Genomic DNA, 22,076 nt, shown 5'->3' with positions numbered 1-22,076 from the left:
GTGGCCGTGGGAGAGCAGTTCAGAAAGAAAAAACCTCCGAGGGGCTGGGCTGCGAGACCCCTTTTCAGCAGGATCCCTGTGCAGCAGTCAGCACCAGCAGCTCGGTGCGACTGCCCGGGCTGCAGATAAGCGTGCCGCCGTGGTTGTCTGTGCAGCGCAGCGTGACTCAGCGCTGCCAGCGCCTCTCAGAGCAGGGCCCTGAACTGGGGCAGCCGAGAGGAGGTAAGGCGTGTGGGAAGGTCACAGGCGGGTGCAGATCCGTGCGTTGATCAGAGGAGTCTGAGATCATCCTGGCTGCTCACCCTGCCTGCCCTCGCGCACCGCTGGGCTGGTGCTCGCTGCCGGCCCGCTGCGGGCTCTGCCTGCTGGCTTGCTGCACCTTTCACCTCCCGGGGCAAATTCCCTCGAGGCACCAGCCTGCAGAAAACCGATTCTGTGATAAAACCTCCGCCCTGAATCAGCATTTTGAAGCCCCTGAGGGCCTGGTTGTGCCATCAGGAACCGGGAACACTGCAGCCGGGTGCTTGTTTGGGACTTGAGCTGAGCGCTGTACCTGTGGCTCAGTGTTTCTTCTCTCATCCCCGCAGGAGCAACGACGTCTGGGTGCTGGATCTCGAGCAGTGGGCTTGGTCCAAGCCAAACATCTCTGGGCCCAGCCCTCACCCGCGAGGTGGCCAGTCTCAGGTGATGCTCTCCTTCACTGACTCAGCTCCACGGCAGCATGCACTGCCAAAGATAAACCAGACAGAAACCAGGCACAGCTGAATTTCCAGCTTCCAGGCAGCTCTCTGTGGGTCGTCCGAAAGCTAATGCCCAATTTCTGAGTTACCTTTGCAGTCTTTTGCCCGCCAGGCCCTTGTTTTCTCTAGCCAGCTGTTCTGTGAGATTGCACTTTTAATCTCCCTAACGCTCCGGTAGATACTGCGCTGTGTCTTGCACATGACTCAGAACCGTAATGAGCATTTCTAGAAAACAAATTGCTGTTTTACCCATCAGAAGAGAAACAGCTACTGAGCCCCGTGGCGTTTAAGATCAATGAAGTGTTATCACATGGTGGTTTTGCTTGGGGCCCTTTTAATTGCTCCCGTCTCCTGATCCTTGGTTCAGGTGACTAAAGATTGTACCCGCTGAGTGCATGGGTCTGGTGGTGCCTGTTTTAGTGCCTGTTTTAGTGCCTGCCCAGGGCAGGGAGCTTGTGGGAGTCACCTGGCTCAACACAGGTGTCTGCCGCAGCTGGCAGCCCTGCCTCCCCTTCAGTCCCCAGGAGGACACTCAGGGGTGCCTAGTGCCTGACTGGCCTCAGCTGGATGGAAGCACCCCAAAGAAATCACGTCGTGTGTGAAAGGGGCTTTCCCTCCATCCAAAGAAAGGGAGAGGAGGGGACTAGTTACCCACCGTGAGCATCTAACGCACGTTGCTACGAGCCTGTGGCCTCCCAGATGGTCCTTTCACCCTTTTTCGGAAGAGGAGCACTGAGTCCTCTGCTGTTTGCTCAGGTTCAGGGACGGTAACTGCTCTCGTCTGTAAAAGGGACCGGCTTATGAGCCATTTGGGACGAGGCAGTGGGGCGAACTCTGCATCCCGCTTTGCCGTGGGCCCAGCAAAACCGGCTTTCCATCCTGGCTCCACACCTCATCCCCAGGCGGACAAAATTCAGCAGCATCTGTGCTGCTGAGAAGCCGTAACCCAGCTCTGCACTCAGAGGCCTTGCCGAGAGCATGAGGGACGGCTTCGCATCCTTCCCGGTCTGAAACGCTCTTCTTTGCCCTCCACAGATTGTAATCGACGACGAAACCATTTTAATCCTTGGTGGCTGTGGTGGTCCCAACGCAGTAAGTATCCTGCGGGGAGCAGGGGCACAAGCCGCACGCATCCTGCCGTACCTGTGAGCCCTGGGTGCTGGCTGGGGCAGCGGGGGGCTCTGCGCGTTACCTGGGTGGCAGTTTGTCCTGCGAACCTAGAACTCCCGGTGTAGACTTCCCAAAGAAGTTGCTACTTCTGCTGGAGCTGCCTTTCGTTCACAAAAAGCACCCCGGGAGTTACCAGAGCAGCCCGCTGAGGTTAACTGGAAGAATTGTCCCTGATTTTGTACTGGGACAGCAGACGTGGATGAAGGGACTTGTCCATGGCCACAGTGGGGTGTAGTCACCCCTGGGTGCTCAGATCCCGGTCAGCTCACCGTGCCTCTGTCTGCAGCAGCGAGGCAGCTGCACAGCACCGTTTCTGCCCCCGATGGGATGATCCTGGCAGCAAGCTGCTCTCCTGCATCTGTCACGCTTTTCTTCCCAGCTGTTCAAAGACGCCTGGCTGCTGCACATGCACGCGAACCCCTGGACGTGGCAGCCGCTCAAGGTGGAGAATGAAGACCACGGAGCCCCGGAGCTGTGGTGCCATCCTGCCTGCCGGGTGAGTCTGGCTTGGGACGGAGGCAGCGGGGTCTCTGGTCTGAATTACCCCCTTGTAGGCCTTTGCCCAGGGTGCCCCAAACCCCTTCCTTTTTGCCCCAGTTCCCTCCCCGGAGCCCCAGGGGCCACCCTGCAGTTGTAACCCGTTACCTCCTCTCCCCTGCTCCAGGTGGGACAGTGCGTCGTGGTCTTCAGCCAGGCTCCCAGCGGGAGAGCCCCGCTCAGCCCCAGCTTGAACTCTCGCCCCTCTCCCATCAGCGCCACGCCACCCGCCCTGGTGCCCGAAACGCGGGAGTACCGCTCCCAGTCTCCCGTCAGGAACACGGACGAGGTTCCCTGCGTGAACGGCCGCTGGGGCACCCTGCGGCCCAGAGCGCAGCGGCAGACGCCCTCGGGATCGCGGGAGGGCAGCCTCTCCCCGGCCAGAGGCGACAGCTCGCCCGTGCTCAACGGGGGGAGCTTATCGCCCGGAGCCGCTGCGGCCGGCGGCGCCTCCTTGGACAGCCCCGTGCAGGTCGTGTCACCCAGCACGCCCGGAGCCGCTGAAGGCTGTGAGCTGAAAGCCGGGCTCGCCCTGGCGCCGAGGCGGGGGTCGCTGCCGGAGCAGAGAGACCTGCGCTTGGGGTCCATCGACTTGAGCTGGGAGCAGAAACCGGCTTCCGTCGTCTGCCAGACGGACGGTGCGGACAGCAGGACGCTCGGCGCCAGCGCGAGGAACCCCCCCGAGCAGACCAACGGCATCCACACGCCGCCCCACGTCACCGGCTCCCTGCCGGGGGCTGTCTCGCCCGGCGCGCTCCGCAGGAGCCTGGAGGCCGTCAAAGCCCTGTCCTCCAAAGGCGCCTCGGCTTCTGCCGCCCTGAGCCCCCCCCTCGTGGCTTCGCCGGGGTCCCCAGGCAGCCAGGGCGCGGGTGCCGAGGCGCGGCCGGGCCCTACCCAAGGCGAGGGCCATTCCCTGCCGCCCATCGCCCGCCGCCTGGGCCACCATCCTCCGCAGTCCCTCAACGTGGGGAAGCCTTTGTACCAGAGCATGAACTGCAAGCCCATGCAGATGTACGTGCTGGACATTAAAGATACCAAGGAGAAGGGACGAGTCAAATGGAAAGTGTTCAGTAGCAGCTCCGTGGTGGGGCCGCCCGAGACCAGCCTGCACACGGTGGTGCAGGGCAGAGGGGAGCTGATCATATTCGGCGGCCTCATGGACAAGAAACAGAACGTGAAGTACTATCCCAAAACAAATGCCTTGTACTTTGTGCGAGCAAAGAGATAATGTGGCCCGAGCTGTGCACCACCACCACCTCCCCTCCCTCCCCGGGGCTCTCCCTCTCCCTTCAAAGTCTGTCGCGCAGGCATTCAAACTGTGAATTAGGGCACAACAAACCAATAAAGTCCAAGCAAACCTCCAGTGCTGCCCGCCCGTTCCCAGTAAGACCCCAGTTAAGCGAATCGTGTTTACAAGCAGGGAGGGAGCTCCCTGCCCGTAGGATCCACGTTGCTGTGCTCACGCAGGAGCTCTCTGCTGTGACCTAGGCCAAGGATTTGGGCTGAGCAGGCAGGAAGCCTGCCATCCCGTAGCCTCTTGAGTTTTTTTTGTTTGTTTGTTTGTTTTCTTCTCCAGGGGTTTGAGAGGCCTCGTATCTCTGAAACTCTGTGGAACACGAGTAGCGGTGGTTTTGTAAGAACCGGCTCAATACCTGCAGACAGGAGGCTGTTAGCTCGTGTGCACTGGTTGTTCCCATGCTTCAAGTATGGCTCTGTGAGGAACGTAACAGCAATACCTGAACAGAAACCTTCCAGCACTGCAAGTTGTGACCTTTGCTCCGAACAAACACGATGCCTTTTTTGCCTCTCACCCCTTTGGCCTGACAGTCTCATTCCTGTCCTCCGTGCAGGATCGTAAGAAGGAAGAAAGGACAGTTTTGCGTTGAGATGCCAAAAATAAAAAATAAAACAATAATTGAGGATCGGATGGGCAGGACTTGCTTTCGCAGCCCTCGCCTCCTTGCCTGGCAGCCTCGGTGCCGGATCTGTGGCGCTGCGCGTTCCCGGCAGGCTGAGCCGAGCTGCCGGCGCAGCGAGTACGTGTTTGGGAGCGCTCGAAGCAGCGGCGCGAGGCGGCTGCTGTCCCTCCGCGCGCCTCGGCGGAGATGGAGCGTCCCTGCTCTGCCCCGGCTCGGTGCCGCGCTCTGAGGACGTGCTGAAACCGGGTCCGAATCTCAGAAATTTGGGGTGGGGAGGTGGTTCCTGCAAGATCCCGACCCGATTTCACCGTCTGACATCTCTGGCTGCTGCGTGGGGGGTTCAGCGTCGTTCTGGATCCCACACAGCAGAAAACAGTTTGCTCCAAAAATCACGTTGCGCCACCAAACCAGGGATTTGGCTGCCCAGGCCCTTGTAGGCTCGGAGATTCCATGTCCGTGAACGGCCCAAACACGTACACAGCTTCTCTGCGCTCGCTGAAAGCAGCACCTCATAGCCTGGGAACGCTTTTTTTTCCAGCCAAAACGATGAATATCGGTAAACTTGAGCATGTGAGCGGCAGGGTGGGCCGGCATTAGCCTTGATAGCAGTAACAAAATCATCTTTGCATGTGCCTCCTTCCGCAAAGATTAAAACAAAGAAAAATCCGAATGGATTGAACCTGTGTGTCCGTCTGGGACAAACTTCCTTCCTTCCTTCCTTTCCAGCTCGAGATTGGGGGGGGGGGTGAAATGGGCAGATTCCGCTCAGTTTTGGTCAACAGCGCGCGCCCAGGACCGGCAGCCGGCGGCGTCTCTCACCCAACGCCTGAAATAGCTGAAAAGTAGGAAACTCGCCCCAAACCGCAGCCCGGCCCGCCGGCAGTGCCATGACGTGGTCCCCGTCCTCCGTCCCCACCGAGCTTTGCTGGCTTTGGCTCGTCGGAGCCGCGTCCCCGGGAGGGGTCAGGGCTGGATGCCTTCTACCCAAATCCCCCCCGCCCCGCTAAAAGGGGGCCCGGGGAGCCCCGCGAGCCACTCGGGGCTGGGGCAGGGCCCGGGGGAGGGCGATGCCTCGTGTGCGCCGTTTGGTGACAGACCTCTGCTGAAATCCTCCCCGCGCCTCGGGAGCGCCCGCCGCGACGTCCGGCGCGTCCCCCTCCTGCCCGCATGTCCTGGCATCGCCCCCGGAGCGAAACGAAGCAGGAATTTGGGGCCGCTGGCGGTGGGCGCGGCTGTGAGCTCGGGGCGTCCCCACGAGAGGCCGTCGGTCCTCGTGCCGCCTGCGCCCTGCGTCCTCCACCAGCCCCAAATCCCCCTCAACCGGCCCCAAAACCGCCCTCCCCTCCCTGCGCGTCGCAGGAAGGCATGTTCTTGCGATAAAGTCCTCGGAAACGATAAAATTCCTCGGAAACGGCCCCGTTTTCCCCGGCGGCGCTGGTGCTGTGAGGTCCCCCCGCCACTCAGGTCCCCCCGGCGCTGGAGGCTCGGCCGCGCGTAGGGACGCGAAGTGATTTCGGTGATATTTAAATCTGTGTACATTTATTATTTTTTTTCTTATGTTTTCCCCCTTCCTGGATGAATTTTTAGCGGTTTAACAAATAAAAACTGAAGAAACGGACGGCTGCCGCCTGTGCTTGGGGGTGTGCGGGTGGACGCGCCGCGGAGGGATGCGCCCGATGTCCTCCCTGAGGGTTTGGGGTGAAAAGAGCAGCTTTTGGGGCTCCTGGTTGGCAGCAAGGCAGGGCTGGGGGCACACGGCTCCCGTGGGGGGGGTGCTCAGCCACCGGGGCACCCCTTGGGCCCTGCTGTCTGTGGGGCTGCCGTGCCCCATTACCCGCAGCTTCGGGGTGTCCCGCAGCCTGTGGGGTGGGGACCCCATAGCCAACGGGGTTGGGGCGTCCCACGGCCTGCAGGGCTGCGCTGCCGCAACGTGGAGGGCTGGGGGCCCCTTAGGGCTGCGCCCCCCAACCTACAGCCCTGGGGTCTCCTGGAGCCCGTGGGGCAGTGCCCTCATAACCCATAGCTCTGGGGTTCCTATAGCCGATAGGGCTGCACCCCCATAACCCATAGCTCTGGGGTCCTTATAGCCTATAGGGCTGTGCCCCCATAACCCATAGCTCTGGGGTCCTTATAGCCTATAGGGCTGTGCCCCCGTAACCCATAGCCCTGGGGTCCTTATAGCCTATAGGGCTGTGCCCCCATAACCCATAGCTCTGGGGTCCTTATAGCCTATAGGGCTGTGCCCCCATAACCCATAGCTCTGGGGTCCTTATAGCCGATAGGGCTGTGCCCCCGTAACCCATAGCTCTGGGGTCCTTATAGCCTATAGGGCTGTGCCCCCATAACCCATAGCTCTGGGGTTCCTATAGCCGATAGGGCTGTGCCCCCATAACCCATAGCTCTGGGGTCCTTATAGCCTATAGGGCTGCGCCCCCATAACCCATAGCTCTGGGGTTCCTATAGCCGATAGGGCTGCGCCCCCAACCTACAGCTCTGGGGTCTCCTGGAGCCTGTGGGGCTGTGCCCTCATAACCCATAGCTCTGTGCTTCCTGCAGCCTACAGGGCTGTGTCCGTATAACCCGCAGCTCTGGGATTCCAATATCCCATAGGGCTGTGCCCCTACAACCCATAGGTCTGGGCTTCCTATAGCCTATAGGGCTGTGTCCCTATAACCCGCAGCTCTGGGATTCCAATATCCCATAGGGCTGTGCCCCTACAACCCATAGGTCTGGGCTTCCTATAGCCTATAGGGGGCAGTGCCCCTACAGCCCATAGCCCCGGGGCTCCTGTGCCCCTACACCCCACCCCCACAGGACCGCCCCTCCCCCAGCCCTGGGCTCCCCCGCGCCCCCTGCGCATGCGCCGCGGCCGGTAGGGGCGGGGCCGAGCCGTGACCCCGCCCCCGTGTGACGTCATCCGAGGCTGCAGCGGCCGCAGGTGAGGGCGGGGACACCGCGCCTTAAAGGGGCCGCGGCGGGGCCGGGGGGGGACACGGGGACACCGGGGGGGGGGGACACGGGGGGGGGGGGGGAGGGCGGGGACCCGGGGACGGACACGGGGGCTTGGGGGGGGACCCGTGGGGGGGCGCAGGGCTCATGGAGGAGGGAACAGAGCATGGGGGGGCGGGGACCCCGGGGGGGGGGGGCAGGATCCCACGGGGGGAGGGGCTGAGACTTGGGGGGGGGGACACGGGGTGCGCGGGGAACCCCACGGCTCGGGGCCCCCCCTGTGCCCCCCAGGCCTGGGCCCCGGCCCCGTGCCCGCCATGGTGGAGCCGGGCTGGCTGCTGACCCCCGCGGGCCGCCCCTACCTGGCCTCCATCCTGCACAAGAACCAGCGCAGGGTCTTTGGTGAGCCCCCCCCCGGTACCCCCACACCACCCCCGGTACCCCCACACCATGCCCTGTACCGCCACACCACCCCCAGTACCCCGACACCACCCCCGGTACCCCCACACCATGCCTGGTACCCTCACACCACCCCCATTATCCCCACACCACCCCTGGTACCCCACCACCACCCCCAGTACCCCCACACCATGCCCTGTACCCCCACACCACCCCTGGTACCCCCACACCATGCCTGGTACCCTCACACCACCCCCATTATCCCCACACCACCCCTGGTACCCCCCCACCACCCCCAGTACCCCCACACCATGCCCTGTACCCCCCCCCCACCCCCAGTACCCCGACACCACCCCCAGTACCCCCACACCTCTCCCAGTACCCCCACACCATGCCCTGTACCCCCACACCATGTCCGGTACCCCCACACCATGCCTGGTACCCCCACACCACCCCCGTTATCCCCACACCACCCCTGGTACCCCCACACCTCTCCCAGTACCCCCACACCATGCCCTGTACCCCCACACCACCCCCAGTATCCCCCCACCATCCCCAGTACCCCCACACTACCCCTGGTACCCCCACACCATGCTTGGTACCCCCACACCATGTCCAGTACCCGCACACCACCCCCGGTACCCGCACACCTCCCCCAGTACCCCCACACCTCCCCCAGTACCCCCCCACTATGCCCAGTACCCCCACACCTCCCCCAGTACCCCCCCACCATGCCCAGTACCCCCCCCCCACCCCCAGTACCCCCCCACTATGCCCAGTACCCCCACACCACCCCCAGTACCCCCCCACCATGCCCAGTACCCCCCCACCACCCCCGGTACCCCCCCACCGGGCTGACCCCCCCCCCGCGGTGCCCCCAGGCCTGCTGGAGCGCCCCACGCTGCCGCCCGCGCTGGCCGTGCCCACGGCGCGCTACAAGCTCTTCGTGGCCGGCAAGAGCGGCGTGGGCAAGACCGCGCTGGTGGCCGCCCTGGCCGGGACCCCCGCGCCCACTGCCCACCGCGAGACCATGGGTACGGCGGGGCCGGGGGCTCTCGCGGGGGGGGCTCTCGGGGTCCCCCCCCCCCAGCAACCCCTGGGGACTCGCCCGGCCTCGCCCCGCAGGCATCGAGGCCAGCACCGTGTTCTGGCCGGCCAAGCCACGCGGCGCCGAGCGCCCGGTCATGTTCCAGCTGCAGCTCTGGGACTGCGGGGAGAGCGCCCTGAGGAAGTTCGACCACGTCCTGCCCGTGAGCGCGCAGCGGGGGACGCGCGGGGGGCGCGGGCCGGGGCCCCGCGGGGGCGCAGACCCGGGTGCGTGATGTCCCCCCCCCCCCCCCGCCGCCCCCAGGCCTGCAAGGAGGAGGCGGACGCCGTCCTCTTCCTCTTCTCCTTCACCGACCGCGCGTCCTTCGAGGAGCTGCCGGCGCGGCTGGCGCGGGTGGTGGCCCCCGGCGAGGACCTGCTGCGGGTGGTGGTGGGCACCAAGTATCCTTCGGGGGGGGGGGGGGGCAAAGGGGGGGGGGTGAGATCGGGCGCTTCGTCGCCCCCACGGGATTTTCGGGGTGCCGGTTTTGGGCCGTCGACCTTGACCCCGCGCCCAGGTTCGACCTGGCCGCCCACGCCGACGTGACGGAGGAGGACCTGGCGGCCTTCGAGGGCACCTGGGGGCTGCCGGTGCTGCGGGCGGGGGGCGCCGGGGGGGGCCGGGAGGGGCTGGCGCGGGTGGCCCCCCTGCTCGACGCCCTGGTGGGGCGGCTCTGGGAACGCGACCGGATCGCTGCCGGCGTCGCCCCCGAGGGGCAGGAGCCCCCCCTGACCTGAACCCCGCTTTGCTGGAGGGGGGAGCCCCTCACTGCGGCGCCTGCCCCCCCCCCCCCAGCATTAAACAGCGATGCTTTTCCAACCCGCGCGGTCCCCTGGTGGTGTTTTTGGGGGGAAGGGGAGGGGTCCCCGGGTTTTGGGGTCGGTGGGGTGGGGAGGTGGGGGTTCGGGGGGGCTCGGGGGGGGTGGTCGCTGGTGTGGCGGGTGCTGGCACCGGGGGGGGTGAGCGGGGGTGGGGGGTGATGGGGATGGGGGTGACGGGATTTGGGGTGCTCCAGGCCGCTAAGGGGTTGGGGCTCTGGGGGATGCTGCCGCTGGGGGTGGGGGTGCTGGGGGTCGGGGTGATGAGGATGGGGGTGCTGGGTTTTGGGGGGTTGGGGTGCTGCAGGACAATGGGGCTGGGGGTGCTGCTGCCGCAGCGTGCTGGGGGGTGCTGGGGGCTGCAGGCGGGGGGGCACAGACCCCCCCCGCAGGGAAGGACCCCCTAGCATCACCCCCGGCCCCCCACATTCCCCCACCGCTTCCCAGCACCCCAAATCCCGGGGGGGGCAAACCCTCGGCACAATTTTGGGGCCCCAAAGCGGGGGAGGGGGGGGGGGCTCAGGGACCCCCCGGCCACTTCAGCTCCCTGCCAACCCCCCCCCCCGGGCCCTGCAGAAAACCGCCCTCAGTTTTAGCCCAGAAAAGCCCCATTTCAGGCCCAGCCGAGGGTGCAGGAAAGGGGGAGCGGCGCCCCCGGCCCCCCTCCCAACCCCCCCCCGACCCGGGGCGCGGTGCGGGGCGGGCCGGGGTCAGCGGGGGGCCGGGGCGCGGCCGGGGGGGGAGCGGCGGGGCCGGCACAGCCGGTGGAGCCGGCAGCGCCGCGGAGAAAGTGCAGGGCCCGGCCCGGCGCCCCGGGGACCGGCGGGACCGGGGGGACCCCCCCGGTGGGCAGCGGGGGGGGGGCACCGGAGGGTGGGCAGCGGGGGGGGGCGACCCCCTCGGTGCCTCTTTGGGGGGGGGGGGGATGGGCAGAGGGACAGGAGGGGGGCAGGGGGGATGGACGGACAGAGGGATGGATGGACGGATGGACAGACAGACGTGGGGATGGATGGGTGGATAAAGGGACGGACGGACAGATGGACACGGGGATGGATGGGTGGACAAAGGGACGGGCGGACAGATGGACACGGGGATGGATGGGTGGACAAAGGGACGGGCGGACAGATGGACACGGGGAGGGACGGACGGAGGGTCGGAGGGAGGGATGGACGGGCAGACGGACGTGGGGATGGATGGATGGACGGACGGACGGACAAAGGGACAGACAAAGGGACGGGCGGACAGATGGACACGGGGAGGGACGGGCAGCCGGACGGACAGCCGGACGTGGGGCCGGCTGAACGGGCAGCTGAGGGACGGACGGATGGGGGGGGGGTGGACGGACGGACGGACAGGCGGATGGACGAGGGGGGATGGACAGAGGGACGGGCGGACGGGAGGGGGTGGAGGGGCGGACGGACGGACGGACGGACAGGTGGAGGGAGGGGCAGGCGTGGGGCCACCGGAGGGGTGCGGAGATGGACAGACGGACGGAAGGGCGGGGGGGCGGGAGGCCGGACGCAGGGGCGGACACACGGACGGACACACGGACACACGGACACACGGACACACGGACGGACGGAGGAGCCCCCCCCCCCCCCCCGCCCGTCCGGCTCCGGAGCCCCCCCGCCGCCAGCTCTGGGGGCGGGGCCAGCCGCGAGGCCACGCCCCGTTCCGCCATTGGCTGCCGCCCCCCTCTCTTCCCACGCCGCTTCATGAATGAAAGGGGGGGGGGAGGGGGCCGGGGGCCGCTTTAACCCCTTGGGTGCCGGGGCCAGAGCTGATGGGGGGGGGGGCGCAGCTCCCAGAGCCAAACGTGGGGACCGCGGGGCTGGGGCCCGGGCCGAGGGGATGCAGAAATTTGGGGGGAGGGACTGGGGGGTGGGTGGGGACAAGAGGGGCTGGATGCGGCCGCAAAGCGGGGACCCCCCCTTGCACCCCAACACATGATTCACGCCAGACGAGGCGCAAAACCACTGGTCCGGAACCAAAGCTGTGGGGGGAACTGGGAGGGACTGGGAGGGCCAACCGGGGTGCTGGGGGCTCCCCCTGCCCCCCCCCCCCCGGGCCGAGTCCCCCCCGTTCCCTGCCGGGCCGCGCCGGAGGGGCGCTGTCCCTTTAAGAGGGCAGCCGCGCGCGTTCCCGCGGGCGGGGCCGGGTGACGTCAGCGGGGCATGAATGAACAGGAGCGGGGCGCTCCCGCGGGGCTGGCGCGGAGCTGGGGCGCCCCGGGCACCCCGCGACCTCTGCTATGGCCGCGGCCCCCCCGGCAGCCTTCATCCTCCTCGCCCTCCTCCTCCTCGCCCCCGCCGCCCCCAAGGAAGGTGAGCGCGGCCCCGTGCCCCGATTTTATTTTTTTTTTGTTATTTTTTTTTGGGGGGTGTGGGGGGGTCTCGGGTCTGGGGGGGCTGCGGAGAGGCTCCGCACCCCCCCCCCCACCGCACCCCTGGGTGCTCGCAGGGTGCTGGGGGTCGGGGATCGGGGACATCGCGGCTTTTGGGGGAAGTTTGGCAACTTTTGGGTTCGGCGCAAGGAGCTGGGGGACTGGGGGGGGGGGAGGAAAAAGTTCCAAAAAAAGCGGGTTTGGGGTTTTTTTGTTGGGGGGCTGAGCCCTAGGGGAGCACCGGGGGCTGGGAGAGACCTGGCGGAGAAGGTCGGGAGCGCTTCTTTTTAGGGAGAAAAAAGGCAGTAAAGGGCAAAACGCTGCCGCTATCAGGGGGCTTGGGGTCGCTCCTTGCCCGCGGCCAGGCCCCCCCCCCCTCCCCCAAAAAAAAAAAGTGAAGCTGGAGCCGGTGGGCGAAAAGAGGGGGCCCCCTCCCCCCCTTGCGACCCCCTTAAAATAATGGGGCGGAGTGGAGGCAGAAGTTAGCCAAAAGTTGAAAAATCCAGCCCCCAAAACCCCCAAATTCAAACGAAAAAACAACAACAACAAAAAACCTTAAAGGAAGGTTCCCCGGGCAGGATCCGGCCGCGGAGCTGGAGAACAATGTCAGGAAAACCCGAAAAGTGCTGGGAAAAACAAGCTGCGACCTGGCCCCCACCTTGCACCCCCCCCTGCCGAGCTCCCCGGGGTGGTTTGGGATCAGTTCGGGGGGTTTTGGGCAAACTGGGGTGGGGGAAGCGAAGGTTGGGTTTCTTTTCCTGGGGGAGCTGCAAACTCTCGGAGAGCAAAGGGCGAAAGAATCCGGCCCCGACCGCAGCGAATGCAAATAACCGGGAGGTTGGGGGGTGTCTGGGGAAGGCAAATCGAGGGGAAACGGGAAAATGGGGAAGAAAACCCCAAGCGCCCCTCCAGCCGGGGCCGGGGAGGGGGTTCAGGGCATCCGCAAGCAGGTTCCTGGGGGCTCGGAGGGGTAAGGAGCGATTTGGGGCAAAACCAGGTAAAAGACGGCAAAGTTTGGTGGCGGCTGGGAGCCAGGGGGCGATCGGTTGTGAAGTGTCGGGTTTGGGGGGCAGGAAGGGGGGAGGGGGGTCTTGGGGCCGAATCCTGCGCCGCGGTTGGGGTCAGTGCCTGTGGGTTGGGGGTTTGGGGACACGGAGTGGGGGCGAGGGGGGAACGGGGACGGGGCCGCACATGGGGGTCGTGGTGACGATGATGATGATGAAGGTGGCCTTGGCCATGCAGGAGCCTGGGGGCTGCGGTGACAGCGGCGGTGCGGGGCTGGGGGGGGGGGGCAGCGGGGCGGCCGAGGGCGCTGGCAGCGGGCGCACCCCGGCTGCGCCCCTTGACTCAGCTGCAGGTCCCTGCCCTGAGTCACTGCTTGGGGAGGGGGGGGTGTCACGGGGGGACCCCACAGACTCCCCCCCTACCGTGTTTCCGCTTTCAGGGGGGAATTCCAGCTGCAGGAAAGCCGGGAGGTGCCCGGCATCCTTCCTGGCTGGCGGTGGGGGGACGGGGCTGGACGTGTCACAAGTTCCCCGTTCTCAGCACCTGCCCCGTAAAGCTGGGGCGAGGGGTGGGGGGGAGGCACCGGGGGGCACATCCCCAAAGCCCCCCGCCTCCCCCAGGGCCGTGTCGGGCACGAAGCCGGGCGCATTCCTTGGGGCTGATTCATGGCGCTTCCGCCCCGGCCGCGGCCTCCTCTTCCTCCCCCGGCCCCGGTGCTGGATCCGGCCACCGCCCTCGGCGTGCCGGGGCTCGCCGCTTCCCCCAGCCCCGCGTCCTGCCCGGCCCCGGGGGAACACCGGGGGACACGGGGTGGTGGTGTGGGGGTGTCCCATGGACAGCTGGGGGGCCCCGAGCTCACCCAGGGTCCCAGGGGCTTTTGGGGGCATCCGTGGGTCCAAGGTGCATCTGGGTGGGTTGGTGGCACCTGTGGGTCCTGGGGACTTCCTTGGGGTATGTGCACGGGTCCGGGTGGGCTTCTGTGGGTCCTGGGGGTCTCTGTGTGTCTCTGGAGCACCCCCAGGTCCCTGAGACATCCATGGGCTCCAGACACGTCCGGGTTTATTGGTGGCACCTATGTGTCTCAGGGATATGTATATGTGGGTTCTGGGGACACCTGTGGGTGCCAGGGACAGATATGTTGGGTGCTAGGGGCTTTATGGGTGTGCTGGTGGCATCTGCAGGTTCTGGTGACATCTGTGGGTCCTGGGGGGCATCTGGATTTGTTAGTGGCACCCATGGATCCAAGGGACATCTATGGAGCCTGAGCACCTCCATGGGTCCCAAGGATATGTAGCACGGGTCTGGGGACACCCACGGGTCCCGGAGGACACCCATTGATCCAAGAGGCAGGTGACATCTGTGGTTCCTGGGGGGGCATCCGTGGGTCCTGAAGGCATCCATGGGCCCTGGGTCTGTGTTTCCCAAGGACATCTGAGAGCACTGGTGGCCTCTGCGGGTTGCTGGGGCCATCTGTGGGTCCTGGTGGCATCTCCCTGGCGTCCTGCTCACCCTACTAACGGCCCTCTCCTCTCCCCACAGTCGTCCTGCTGGACTTCGCCAAGGCCCAGGGGGAGCTGGGCTGGCTCACCCAGCCCTACGGCAAAGGGGTGAGCACCCGGCGAGGGGCGACGCTGCAGATGGGGACGGGGGCAGCCTTGGGGACGGGGACCTCCATCGGGATGCAAGCAAGCAGGCGTGCATCCATGGGGACCGGGGGGCTCTCCATGGGGACAGGGATGGAGGTGGGACTACCCATGGGGACAGATCATCCATGGGGATGGGGGCATCCATGGGGGTGGGGATGGAGATGGGACTATCCATGCGGATGGGGAGCATCCACGGGGACATGTCAGCCATGGGGATGGAGAATGAGGGGCATCCGTGGGGATGAGGACAAGGGCATCCCTGAGGACCGGGGGCATCATACCCCCTGCCTCAGTTTCCCCCCGAGGGGGCATGGCGACAGCAGCACCAAGGACCCCGTTTCTCTCTGCGGCGCAGTGGGACCTGCTGCAGAACATGATGAACGACTCGCAGATCTACATGTACCTGGTGTGCAACGTGCTGGAGGGTGAGCAGGAGAACTGGCTGCGCACCAACTGGATCTACCGCAGCGAGGCCCAGCGCGTCTTCATCGAGCTCAAGTTCACCGTCCGCGACTGCAACAGCTTCCCCAGCGGCGGCGGCTCCTGCAAGGAGACCTTCAACCTCTACTACGCCGAGTCTGACGTCGACTACGGCACCAACTTCCAGAAGCGGCAGTTCAAGAAGATCGACACCATCGCCCCGGACGAGATCACGGTGCAGGACGACTTCACCAACCGCAACGTCAAGCTCAACGTGGAGGTGCGCTCGGTGGGGCCGCTGCGGAAGAAAGGCTTCTACCTGGCTTTCCAGGACCTGGGCGCCTGCGTGGCTCTGCTCTCGGTCCGCATCTACTACAAGACGTGCCCGGCCGTGCTGCGGGGCATGGCCCACTTCCCCGAGACGGTGGCGGGCGCCGACTCGCAGACCCTGGCGGAGGTGCGGGGCTCCTGCGTGGAGGACGCAGTGGCCGACGAGGCGCCGACGCTGCACTGCAATGCGGACGGGGAGTGGCTGGTGCCCATCGGGCAGTGCCAGTGCCGGGCCGGCTACGAGGCCGTGGGTGACCAGTGCCAAGGTGAGGATGTGGGGGCATCTGTGGTAGTGGTGGGGACACTGGGGATGGAAAGGTGGCATGGGGCTGGGGGCGCCCCGTCTTGGTGCGTGCTGTGCAAGCCATCCCTCCCTCTTGGGGGCACCCTTGGGCACCTTCATCTCTCTTGGGGCACATGTGTGGCACCCTTGGGCATCCCCAACACCTCTGGGGGCACCCTTGGAGTGTCCTCAAAGCCCTTGGAGCATCACTGGTGCACCAAGCGTGTCAGGTGGAGAGGGGTGGGCTGGGGGGGGCATTCCCAAAAGTGGAGGCATAGGTTGATAGTGGGTGTCCACCCCCTCCCACGGTGGATAACAATAAGGTGAAACACCCCCAAACCCCCCAGCTGACATGCTCTGAGGGTGACGCGTGCCCAGGAGCTGGTGAGGATGCTCAGGTTGGAGACAGGGACCCGGCCGCTGACCTTCCTGTTTTGTGTGTGTGTGCCCCCCCAGCTTGTCCCCCCGGCACCTTCAAGGCCGAGGTGTCCCCCAGCGGCTGCCAGCCCTGCCCCGCGCACACGCTGCCGGCCCCGACCGCCGCTGCCGCCTGCCCCTGCGAGGACGGGCACTTCCGCGCCCCCACCGACCCGGCCGCCGCGCCGTGCACCCGTGAGTGGCATTTTGGGGACAGGGGGGTGGGTCGTGGGGTGCGGGGGGCACCTCCGTGCCCTGACCCCACACACACCGCCACCGCTTCGCTCCGTGTCCACAGGTCCTCCTTCGCCCCCGGGCAGCGTCACAGCCACGGGGCTGGGGGCCGCTGTGCAGCTGCGCTGGTCCCCCCCCACCGACACGGGCGGCCGGCAGGACGTCACCTACAGCGTCACCTGCGAGCAGTGCTGGCCCGAGAGCGGCGAGTGCCGGCCCTGCGACGGGGGCATCCGCTACTCGCAGCCCCCCCGGGGGCTGGCGGGGACAGGGGTGACGGTCACCGACCTGGAGCCCCACGTCAACTACACCTTCACTGTCGAAGCGCGCAACGGCGTCTCGTCCTTCAGCGCCCACCGCAGCGTGGCCACCGCCAGCATCAGCGTCAACCAGACAGGTAAGGGCCACCGGTGTCCCCACCACCACCGCCGTGGAGGTGCCACCGCCTCCCATGACACCCCTGTCCCCACGGCAGAGCCACCACGGGTGACGTCGGTGAGCCTGGACGGGCGGACGGCCACCAGCCTGGTCCTCTCCTGGACGGTGCCGCTGCGGCAGCAGAGCCGGGTCTGGAAGTACGAAGTCACCTACAGCAAGAAGGTGCCACCAGCGGCGTCCCATCCTTGTCCCACCTCGTGTCCTTCCCCAAACCCCTCGCCCTCACCGTGTCCCCGTTTCCCCAGGTGGACGAGAACAGCTACTCGGTGCTGCGCTGCGAGGGCGCCTCCGTCACCATCCCCAAGCTGTCCCCTGCCACCGCCTACGTGGTGCGGGTTCAGGCGCTCACCCAGGACGGCCACGGCACCTTCAGCCCCGAGCACGAGTTCGAGACGTTGCCCGAGGGTGAGGAGTGGGTTTTTTTGGGGTGGGTTTTCGGTGGTTTGTTAGTTTTGGGGGTGCTATGGGGTGCGCATGGCTCCAACTGTCCCTGCAGGAGCCGAGTCCATGGCATCTGCTGCCGTCATCAGTGGCTCCGTCACCGGCGTCCTCTTTGTCCTCCTTCTCCTGGCTGCTCTCATCTACGTCCTCCGGAGGTAAGGAGAGATTAAAAAAAAAAAAATCCAAATTTTTTCCCCCACTGAGGTGAGTTCTGGGACAAAACGCTGCTTTTCTGCAGGAGGAGGAGCTCTCGGTCACGCCAGTCCCCTGAGGACGTCTACTTCTCCAAGTCCGGTGAGCACCGGGGTGGTGGGCTTGGGGCGGGGGCTTGGTGGTGGGACGGTGGGGACAGGTCGGGGGTGACACGGCTGCTGCCCCCCTTAGCAGACCAGCTGAAGCCCCTCAAGACCTACGTGGACCCGCACACCTATGAAGACCCCAACCAAGCCATGCTCAAGTTCACCACCGAGATCTCCCCATCCTCCATCACCCGCCAGAAGGTCATCGGCGCTGGTAGGTCCCCACGGGGCTCTGTCCCCTGCCTGTCCCCGAGCCGGGGAGGGGCGGAAGGGGACAGGTTTTGAACCTCCCCCTTCCTCCGGGCAGGTGAATTTGGGGAGGTCTACAAGGGCACCCTGAAACGCGGCAAGAAGGAGGTGCCGGTGGCCATCAAGACCCTGAAGGTGGGCTACACGGAGAAGCAGCGGGTGGACTTCCTGAGCGAAGCCAGCATCATGGGCCAGTTCTGCCACCACAACATCATCCGCCTCGAGGGGGTTGTCTCCAAGTGTGAGTCCCCCCCTCCAAATAAATCCCACCACTTCCCTGCAAAAAAAAAAAAAAAAAAGCTTGCTAGGCCTGCCAAAAAGTGCTGCTCTCACATGCACCCCCACGTGCTTGGAGTCATGGGGTTTTGAGGTTTTCTGACCCGTTTTGGCTCTCTTTCTGCAGACAAACCCTTCATGATCATCACAGAGTACATGGAAAACGGCGCGCTGGACAAATTCCTGCGGGTAGGTGATGCGTGCGGGAATCCAATCGCCCCAGGGTGGGATTAGCAGGGCTTCAGCCCCAAAATCCACCACGGGAGACGGGTCCCGGCCCCAACCATGTCTCTGTAGGGGCAAGAGGAGGATTTGGGGTCGGTTTCTCCTCTTTCAGGACAAGGACGGGGAGTTCTGTGTGATCCAGCTGGTGGGCATGCTGCGGGGCATCGCGGCCGGCATGAAGTACCTGGCCAACATGAACTACGTGCACCGGGACCTGGCCGCGCGCAACATCCTGGTCAACAGCAACCTGGTCTGCAAGGTGTCCGACTTCGGGCTCTCCAGGGTGCTGGAGGACGACCCCGAAGCCACCTACACCACCAGCGTGAGTGCCACCGAGGGATTTGGGGGGGCTGGATGGCTATTTATTTATTTTATTTTTTGGAGCAGTTTTGCATTCTTGCCTTCCCTTCTGCACCTTGCCATCGTTGCGTTTTAGCGTCCTTTTTTTCCCACCACAATTTTTGCATTGTTTCTTGCTTTTTGACATCCTCACTTTTTTTTTCTTTTTCCTCCCCTCGTTCCTCCTCGCATCTTGGCACCTGGGCAATTTTGGTGGTGGTGGCACAGGGGGGGAAGATCCCGATCCGCTGGACAGCGCCCGAGGCCATCTCCTACCGCAAGTTCACCTCCGCCAGCGACGTCTGGAGCTACGGCATCGTCATGTGGGAGGTGATGTCCTACGGCGAGCGCCCGTACTGGGAGCTCTCCAACCACGAGGTGAGCGCAGGTATCCCTCTGGCCCCCGTTCTTGGTGGCGACCTTGCTTTTTTGGGGCGTGCCCCTCGAGCCGTGCGCCGTTGCAGGTGATGAAGGCCATCAATGAGGGCTTCCGCCTGCCCGCCCCGCTGGACTGCCCCTCCGCCGTCTACCAGCTGATGATGCAGTGCTGGCAGCAGGAGCGCAGCCGGCGCCCCAAGTTCGCCGACGTCGTCAGCATCCTCGACAAGCTCATCCGCGCCCCCGAGTCACTCAAGACGCTGGCGGACTTCGACCCACGGTGAGCTGCGGGGAGGGGCAGGAGAGAGGGGAAAATAGGGAGGGGAGGGCAGTTTGCAGGTGGTGCAGGCTTGCATGCGCTTTTGCATCCCTGCGTTTCTGCCTTTTCGCTGTTTTGTGTTCTTGCAGGCTTCTTCCGCATCTTTGCGATGTTTTTGCAGCATTGCACTCTTTGTGCTGTTCTGCATCCGTGCCTTGTTTTCTGCAGGTTTGCGTCCTTGCACGCTTCTTTTGCATCTGTGCATTTTTACGCTGTTCTTGTAGCTTTGCACTCTTGCATACTCTTTTGTGTCTGTGCTTTGCTTTTGCAGCTTTGCATTCCGGCATGCTTATTTTGCATCTCTGCATTGTTCTTGTAGCGTTGCACTCCTGCGTGCTCTCTTGCATCTTTGCATTTGCGCCTTGCTTATTGCAATTTTGCATTCTTGCATGCTTCTTTTGCATCTTTGCATTTTTTGCACTGGTTTTGCGTTCTTGCACACTCTTTTGCATCCGTGCAGTTTAAGATTGGTTTTTGCAGTTCTGTATTCTTGCATTGCTTTTGCAGCTTTCCATTCTTGCCTTTTTGGCATCTTTGCATCTGTGCAATTTTAAATTGGATTTTGCATCTTTGCATTCTTGCATTGCTTTTTGAATCTTCGCATTCTTCTGCTTTTTCTTTGCATCCTTGCCTTTTGCATTGCTTTATGTAGTTTTCTGTTCCTGCCTTCTTTTTTTGCATCTTTACACTCTTGCATTGCTTTTATATTCACCTTTTGCATTTTTTTGCATCCTTGCCTTCTGTATATCTGCATTTTTAGCTTTTTTTTTTTTTACATTTGCAACTTTTGCATTTTTGTTTCTTGCTTTTAATGTTCTTGCCTTATTGTTTTGCATTTCCACTTTTTCTGTTACTCTTTGCATCCTCACGTTTATGCGTTCTTTTTCACGTCTTGGCACCTGGGAAACTTTGCATTGCATTTTGCTTTTTTTATATATATATATATATATATTTTCCAATAATTTGCTTTATACTTCTGCACTGTAGCTCTACCTTTTTTTTTTTTACAGTTGGGCTTTTGCCTTACCGTTGGCATCTTTGCACTGTCACTTCTAAATTTCGCATCTCAGCATCTTTACCTTTTGCCATGGTGCTCGCATGCGTGGGTTGTTTTTGAGTTTTTGTTTTTTTTTTTGCTGCTTACCATTTTTGCGTTGCTTTCTGTAACTTTGCACCTTTCCACTGTTTTTTGCATTACTTTTTTTCCACATCCTTCCATTTCTTTGCATGACTTCTTTTCAACCTGTGCCCTCCTGCATTGTTTTTGCATCCTTCCATTCCCACATCCTTTATTTTTTTTTCCAGCCTTCCTTTTTTTTTTTTTAACATGCTTTTCTTTATCTTTGCACGACTCTTCATCCTTGCATTCCTGCACCGTGGGTCTGCCCCCCCCCTGCCCTGCACGTCACACCATCTCCTCGGCCCCGTCCCCGCAGGGTCTCCATCCGCCTGCCCAGCACCAGCGGCTCCGAGGGCGTCCCCTTCCGCTCGGTGCCCGAGTGGCTCGAGTCCATCAAGATGCACCAGTACGCCGAGCACTTCATGGCCGCGGGCTACAGCACCATCGAGAAGGTGCTGCAGATGACCAGCGAGTGAGTCCTGGGGCCCCGCAAAACGGGGGATGCTCGGGGCTGGGTTTGGCCCCCGGGGATGCTCAGGGCTGGCTCCGTTCTGGGGTCAGGCGGGGGGGGGATGCTCGGGGCTGGATCTGCCCCCTGGGGGATGCTCGGGGCTGGATCTGCCCCCGGGGGATGCTTGGGGCTGGATCTGGTGCTGGGTAAAGTCTGGGTCTGGCTTTGCCCCCAGGGGATGCTCGGGGCTGGATCCACCCTGGGGCTGTTTAGGGCAGGATCTACCCCCCCCCCCCCCCAGCATCCCCACCGCGCTCAGGATCGGACCACCCCCAAGCACCCTTCCAGGCCAGACCTTTTTGGGGCTGTTCACACCCCCAAAACCTCTCCCTCATTCCGTAACGCCCCCCCTTCCCTCCCCGCAGCGACATCAAGAAGATCGGCGTGCGCCTGCCCGGCCACCAGAAGCGCATCGCCTACAGCCTGCTGGGGCTGCAGGAGCAGCTCTGCGCCGGGGGCATCCCCATCTGACCCCCACGTACCCCAGCGTGCAAAATGAAGACCCCCCCCCCAGCCTACACCCCCCCCCCCCCCGCCGCTTTATTTATTATTTTTATTATTTTTAAGGTTTTTATTATTGTTAATAATAATATTAATATTATTTCCCACGGGGGATGTTGCCACTTGGGCATCGCCATCCCCAGGACAAAACGGGTGCGAAACCCCACCAAAATTAAATTTCAAGCCTGCACTTGGTTGGGGGGGCGGCCTTATTAGGGGGGAGTTTCCTCTTTTTTTTTCTGCATTTCAAGGAAAAAAAAATAGGGCTGAGCCAGGTGCTTCTGGATGCTTTGTGGATGGCTTGGCCCTAAACTCTCAATTTTTGCTTTTTTTTCCCCTATTTATTCCTCTCCCGACGCTGGGTTGGGTTTTTTCCACCTTAATGCTGATAAGCAGTGTTACCTCTTTTATTTTTTGTTTTTTTTTTAACGTAATTTATTATATTTTTGTATATTTATTGAGGAAAAATCAAAGAGGTTTCAGATTTGGGGAAGATAATAGGGGAGAGAAAAAAAAGGGGGGCAGGTTTGGGGTATTTTTCCCCCCCTTTTTAATGGATTTTATGGGATTTTCATGACAGTGAGTTTGATTTGAATAAAACTTTTGTGCTCTTTTTCTACAACTGTGTCATGGGGCAGCTGCC

General features: G+C 63.2%; 3 protein-coding genes across 8 annotated transcripts in view; all 3 read left to right on the top strand.

The window, feature by feature from the left end:
• Positions 1-5,984, top strand: part of FBXO42 (F-box protein 42) — a 50,995-nt gene extending 45,011 nt beyond the window's left edge. For all 4 annotated transcript variants that reach the window (XM_066982123.1, XM_066982124.1, XM_066982122.1 and 1 more), the window contains 4 exons: positions 588-684; positions 1,776-1,832; positions 2,290-2,406; positions 2,575-5,984. In XM_066982123.1, coding sequence (XP_066838224.1) covers positions 588-684; positions 1,776-1,832; positions 2,290-2,406; positions 2,575-3,675 — 1,372 coding nt within the window. In that variant the 3' untranslated portion in view covers positions 3,676-5,984. The remainder of the gene's footprint in view (positions 1-587; positions 685-1,775; positions 1,833-2,289; positions 2,407-2,574) is intronic.
• A 1,239-nt stretch (positions 5,985-7,223) lies between these two features.
• CPLANE2 (ciliogenesis and planar polarity effector complex subunit 2) lies at positions 7,224-9,620 on the top strand. Of its 2 annotated transcripts, XM_066982127.1 has the most exons (6): positions 7,224-7,304; positions 7,607-7,717; positions 8,596-8,748; positions 8,840-8,964; positions 9,066-9,202; positions 9,319-9,620. In XM_066982127.1, the coding sequence occupies exons 2-6, from the start codon at positions 7,633-7,635 to the stop codon at positions 9,536-9,538; spliced, it is 720 nt and encodes a 239-aa protein (XP_066838228.1). In that variant the 5' UTR covers positions 7,224-7,304; positions 7,607-7,632; the 3' UTR covers positions 9,539-9,620. The 2 variants fall into 2 exon arrangements, with proteins under 2 accessions (XP_066838228.1, XP_066838229.1); XM_066982128.1 differs by lacking the exon at positions 7,224-7,304 and having other exon boundaries at positions 7,522-7,717.
• A 2,152-nt stretch (positions 9,621-11,772) lies between these two features.
• EPHA2 (EPH receptor A2) lies at positions 11,773-22,055 on the top strand. 2 transcript variants are annotated; one of them, XM_066982120.1, is made up of 17 exons: positions 11,773-11,943; positions 14,547-14,614; positions 15,009-15,669; positions 16,143-16,298; positions 16,402-16,734; positions 16,813-16,937; positions 17,021-17,180; positions 17,272-17,371; positions 17,455-17,510; positions 17,604-17,729; positions 17,823-18,005; positions 18,168-18,229; positions 18,378-18,587; positions 18,833-18,982; positions 19,069-19,262; positions 20,738-20,893; positions 21,298-22,055. In XM_066982120.1, the coding sequence occupies exons 1-17, from the start codon at positions 11,871-11,873 to the stop codon at positions 21,401-21,403; spliced, it is 2,919 nt and encodes a 972-aa protein (XP_066838221.1). In that variant the 5' UTR covers positions 11,773-11,870; the 3' UTR covers positions 21,404-22,055. The 2 variants fall into 2 exon arrangements, with proteins under 2 accessions (XP_066838221.1, XP_066838220.1); XM_066982119.1 differs by having other exon boundaries at positions 17,601-17,729.
• The last annotated feature ends 21 nt before the right edge of the window (positions 22,056-22,076 follow it).

This window comes from Anser cygnoides, chromosome 23, assembly GCF_040182565.1.
Source record: "Anser cygnoides isolate HZ-2024a breed goose chromosome 23, Taihu_goose_T2T_genome, whole genome shotgun sequence".
NCBI lineage: Eukaryota > Metazoa > Chordata > Aves > Anseriformes > Anatidae > Anser > Anser cygnoides.
The sequence above is the reverse complement of the archived record's forward strand: the minus strand, read 5'-3'. Positions and strand labels throughout refer to the sequence as shown.

Excerpts from the sequence above, each read along its gene's own strand:
- CPLANE2 (XM_066982127.1), top strand. The coding sequence starts at position 7,633 with ATGGTGGAGCCGGGCTGGCTGCTGACCCCCGCGGGCCGCCCCTACCTG. Across the intron at positions 8,749-8,839 it reads TGCCCACCGCGAGACCATGG|GCATCGAGGCCAGCACCGTG; the intron begins GTACGGCGGGGC and ends CTCGCCCCGCAG. Across the intron at positions 9,203-9,318 it reads CGGGTGGTGGTGGGCACCAA|GTTCGACCTGGCCGCCCACG; the intron begins GTATCCTTCGGG and ends CCCCGCGCCCAG.
- EPHA2 (XM_066982119.1), top strand. The coding sequence starts at position 11,871 with ATGGCCGCGGCCCCCCCGGCAGCCTTCATCCTCCTCGCCCTCCTCCTC. Across the intron at positions 11,944-14,546 it reads CCCCGCCGCCCCCAAGGAAG|TCGTCCTGCTGGACTTCGCC; the intron begins GTGAGCGCGGCC and ends CTCTCCCCACAG. Across the intron at positions 19,263-20,737 it reads CTGGCGGACTTCGACCCACG|GGTCTCCATCCGCCTGCCCA; the intron begins GTGAGCTGCGGG and ends CCGTCCCCGCAG.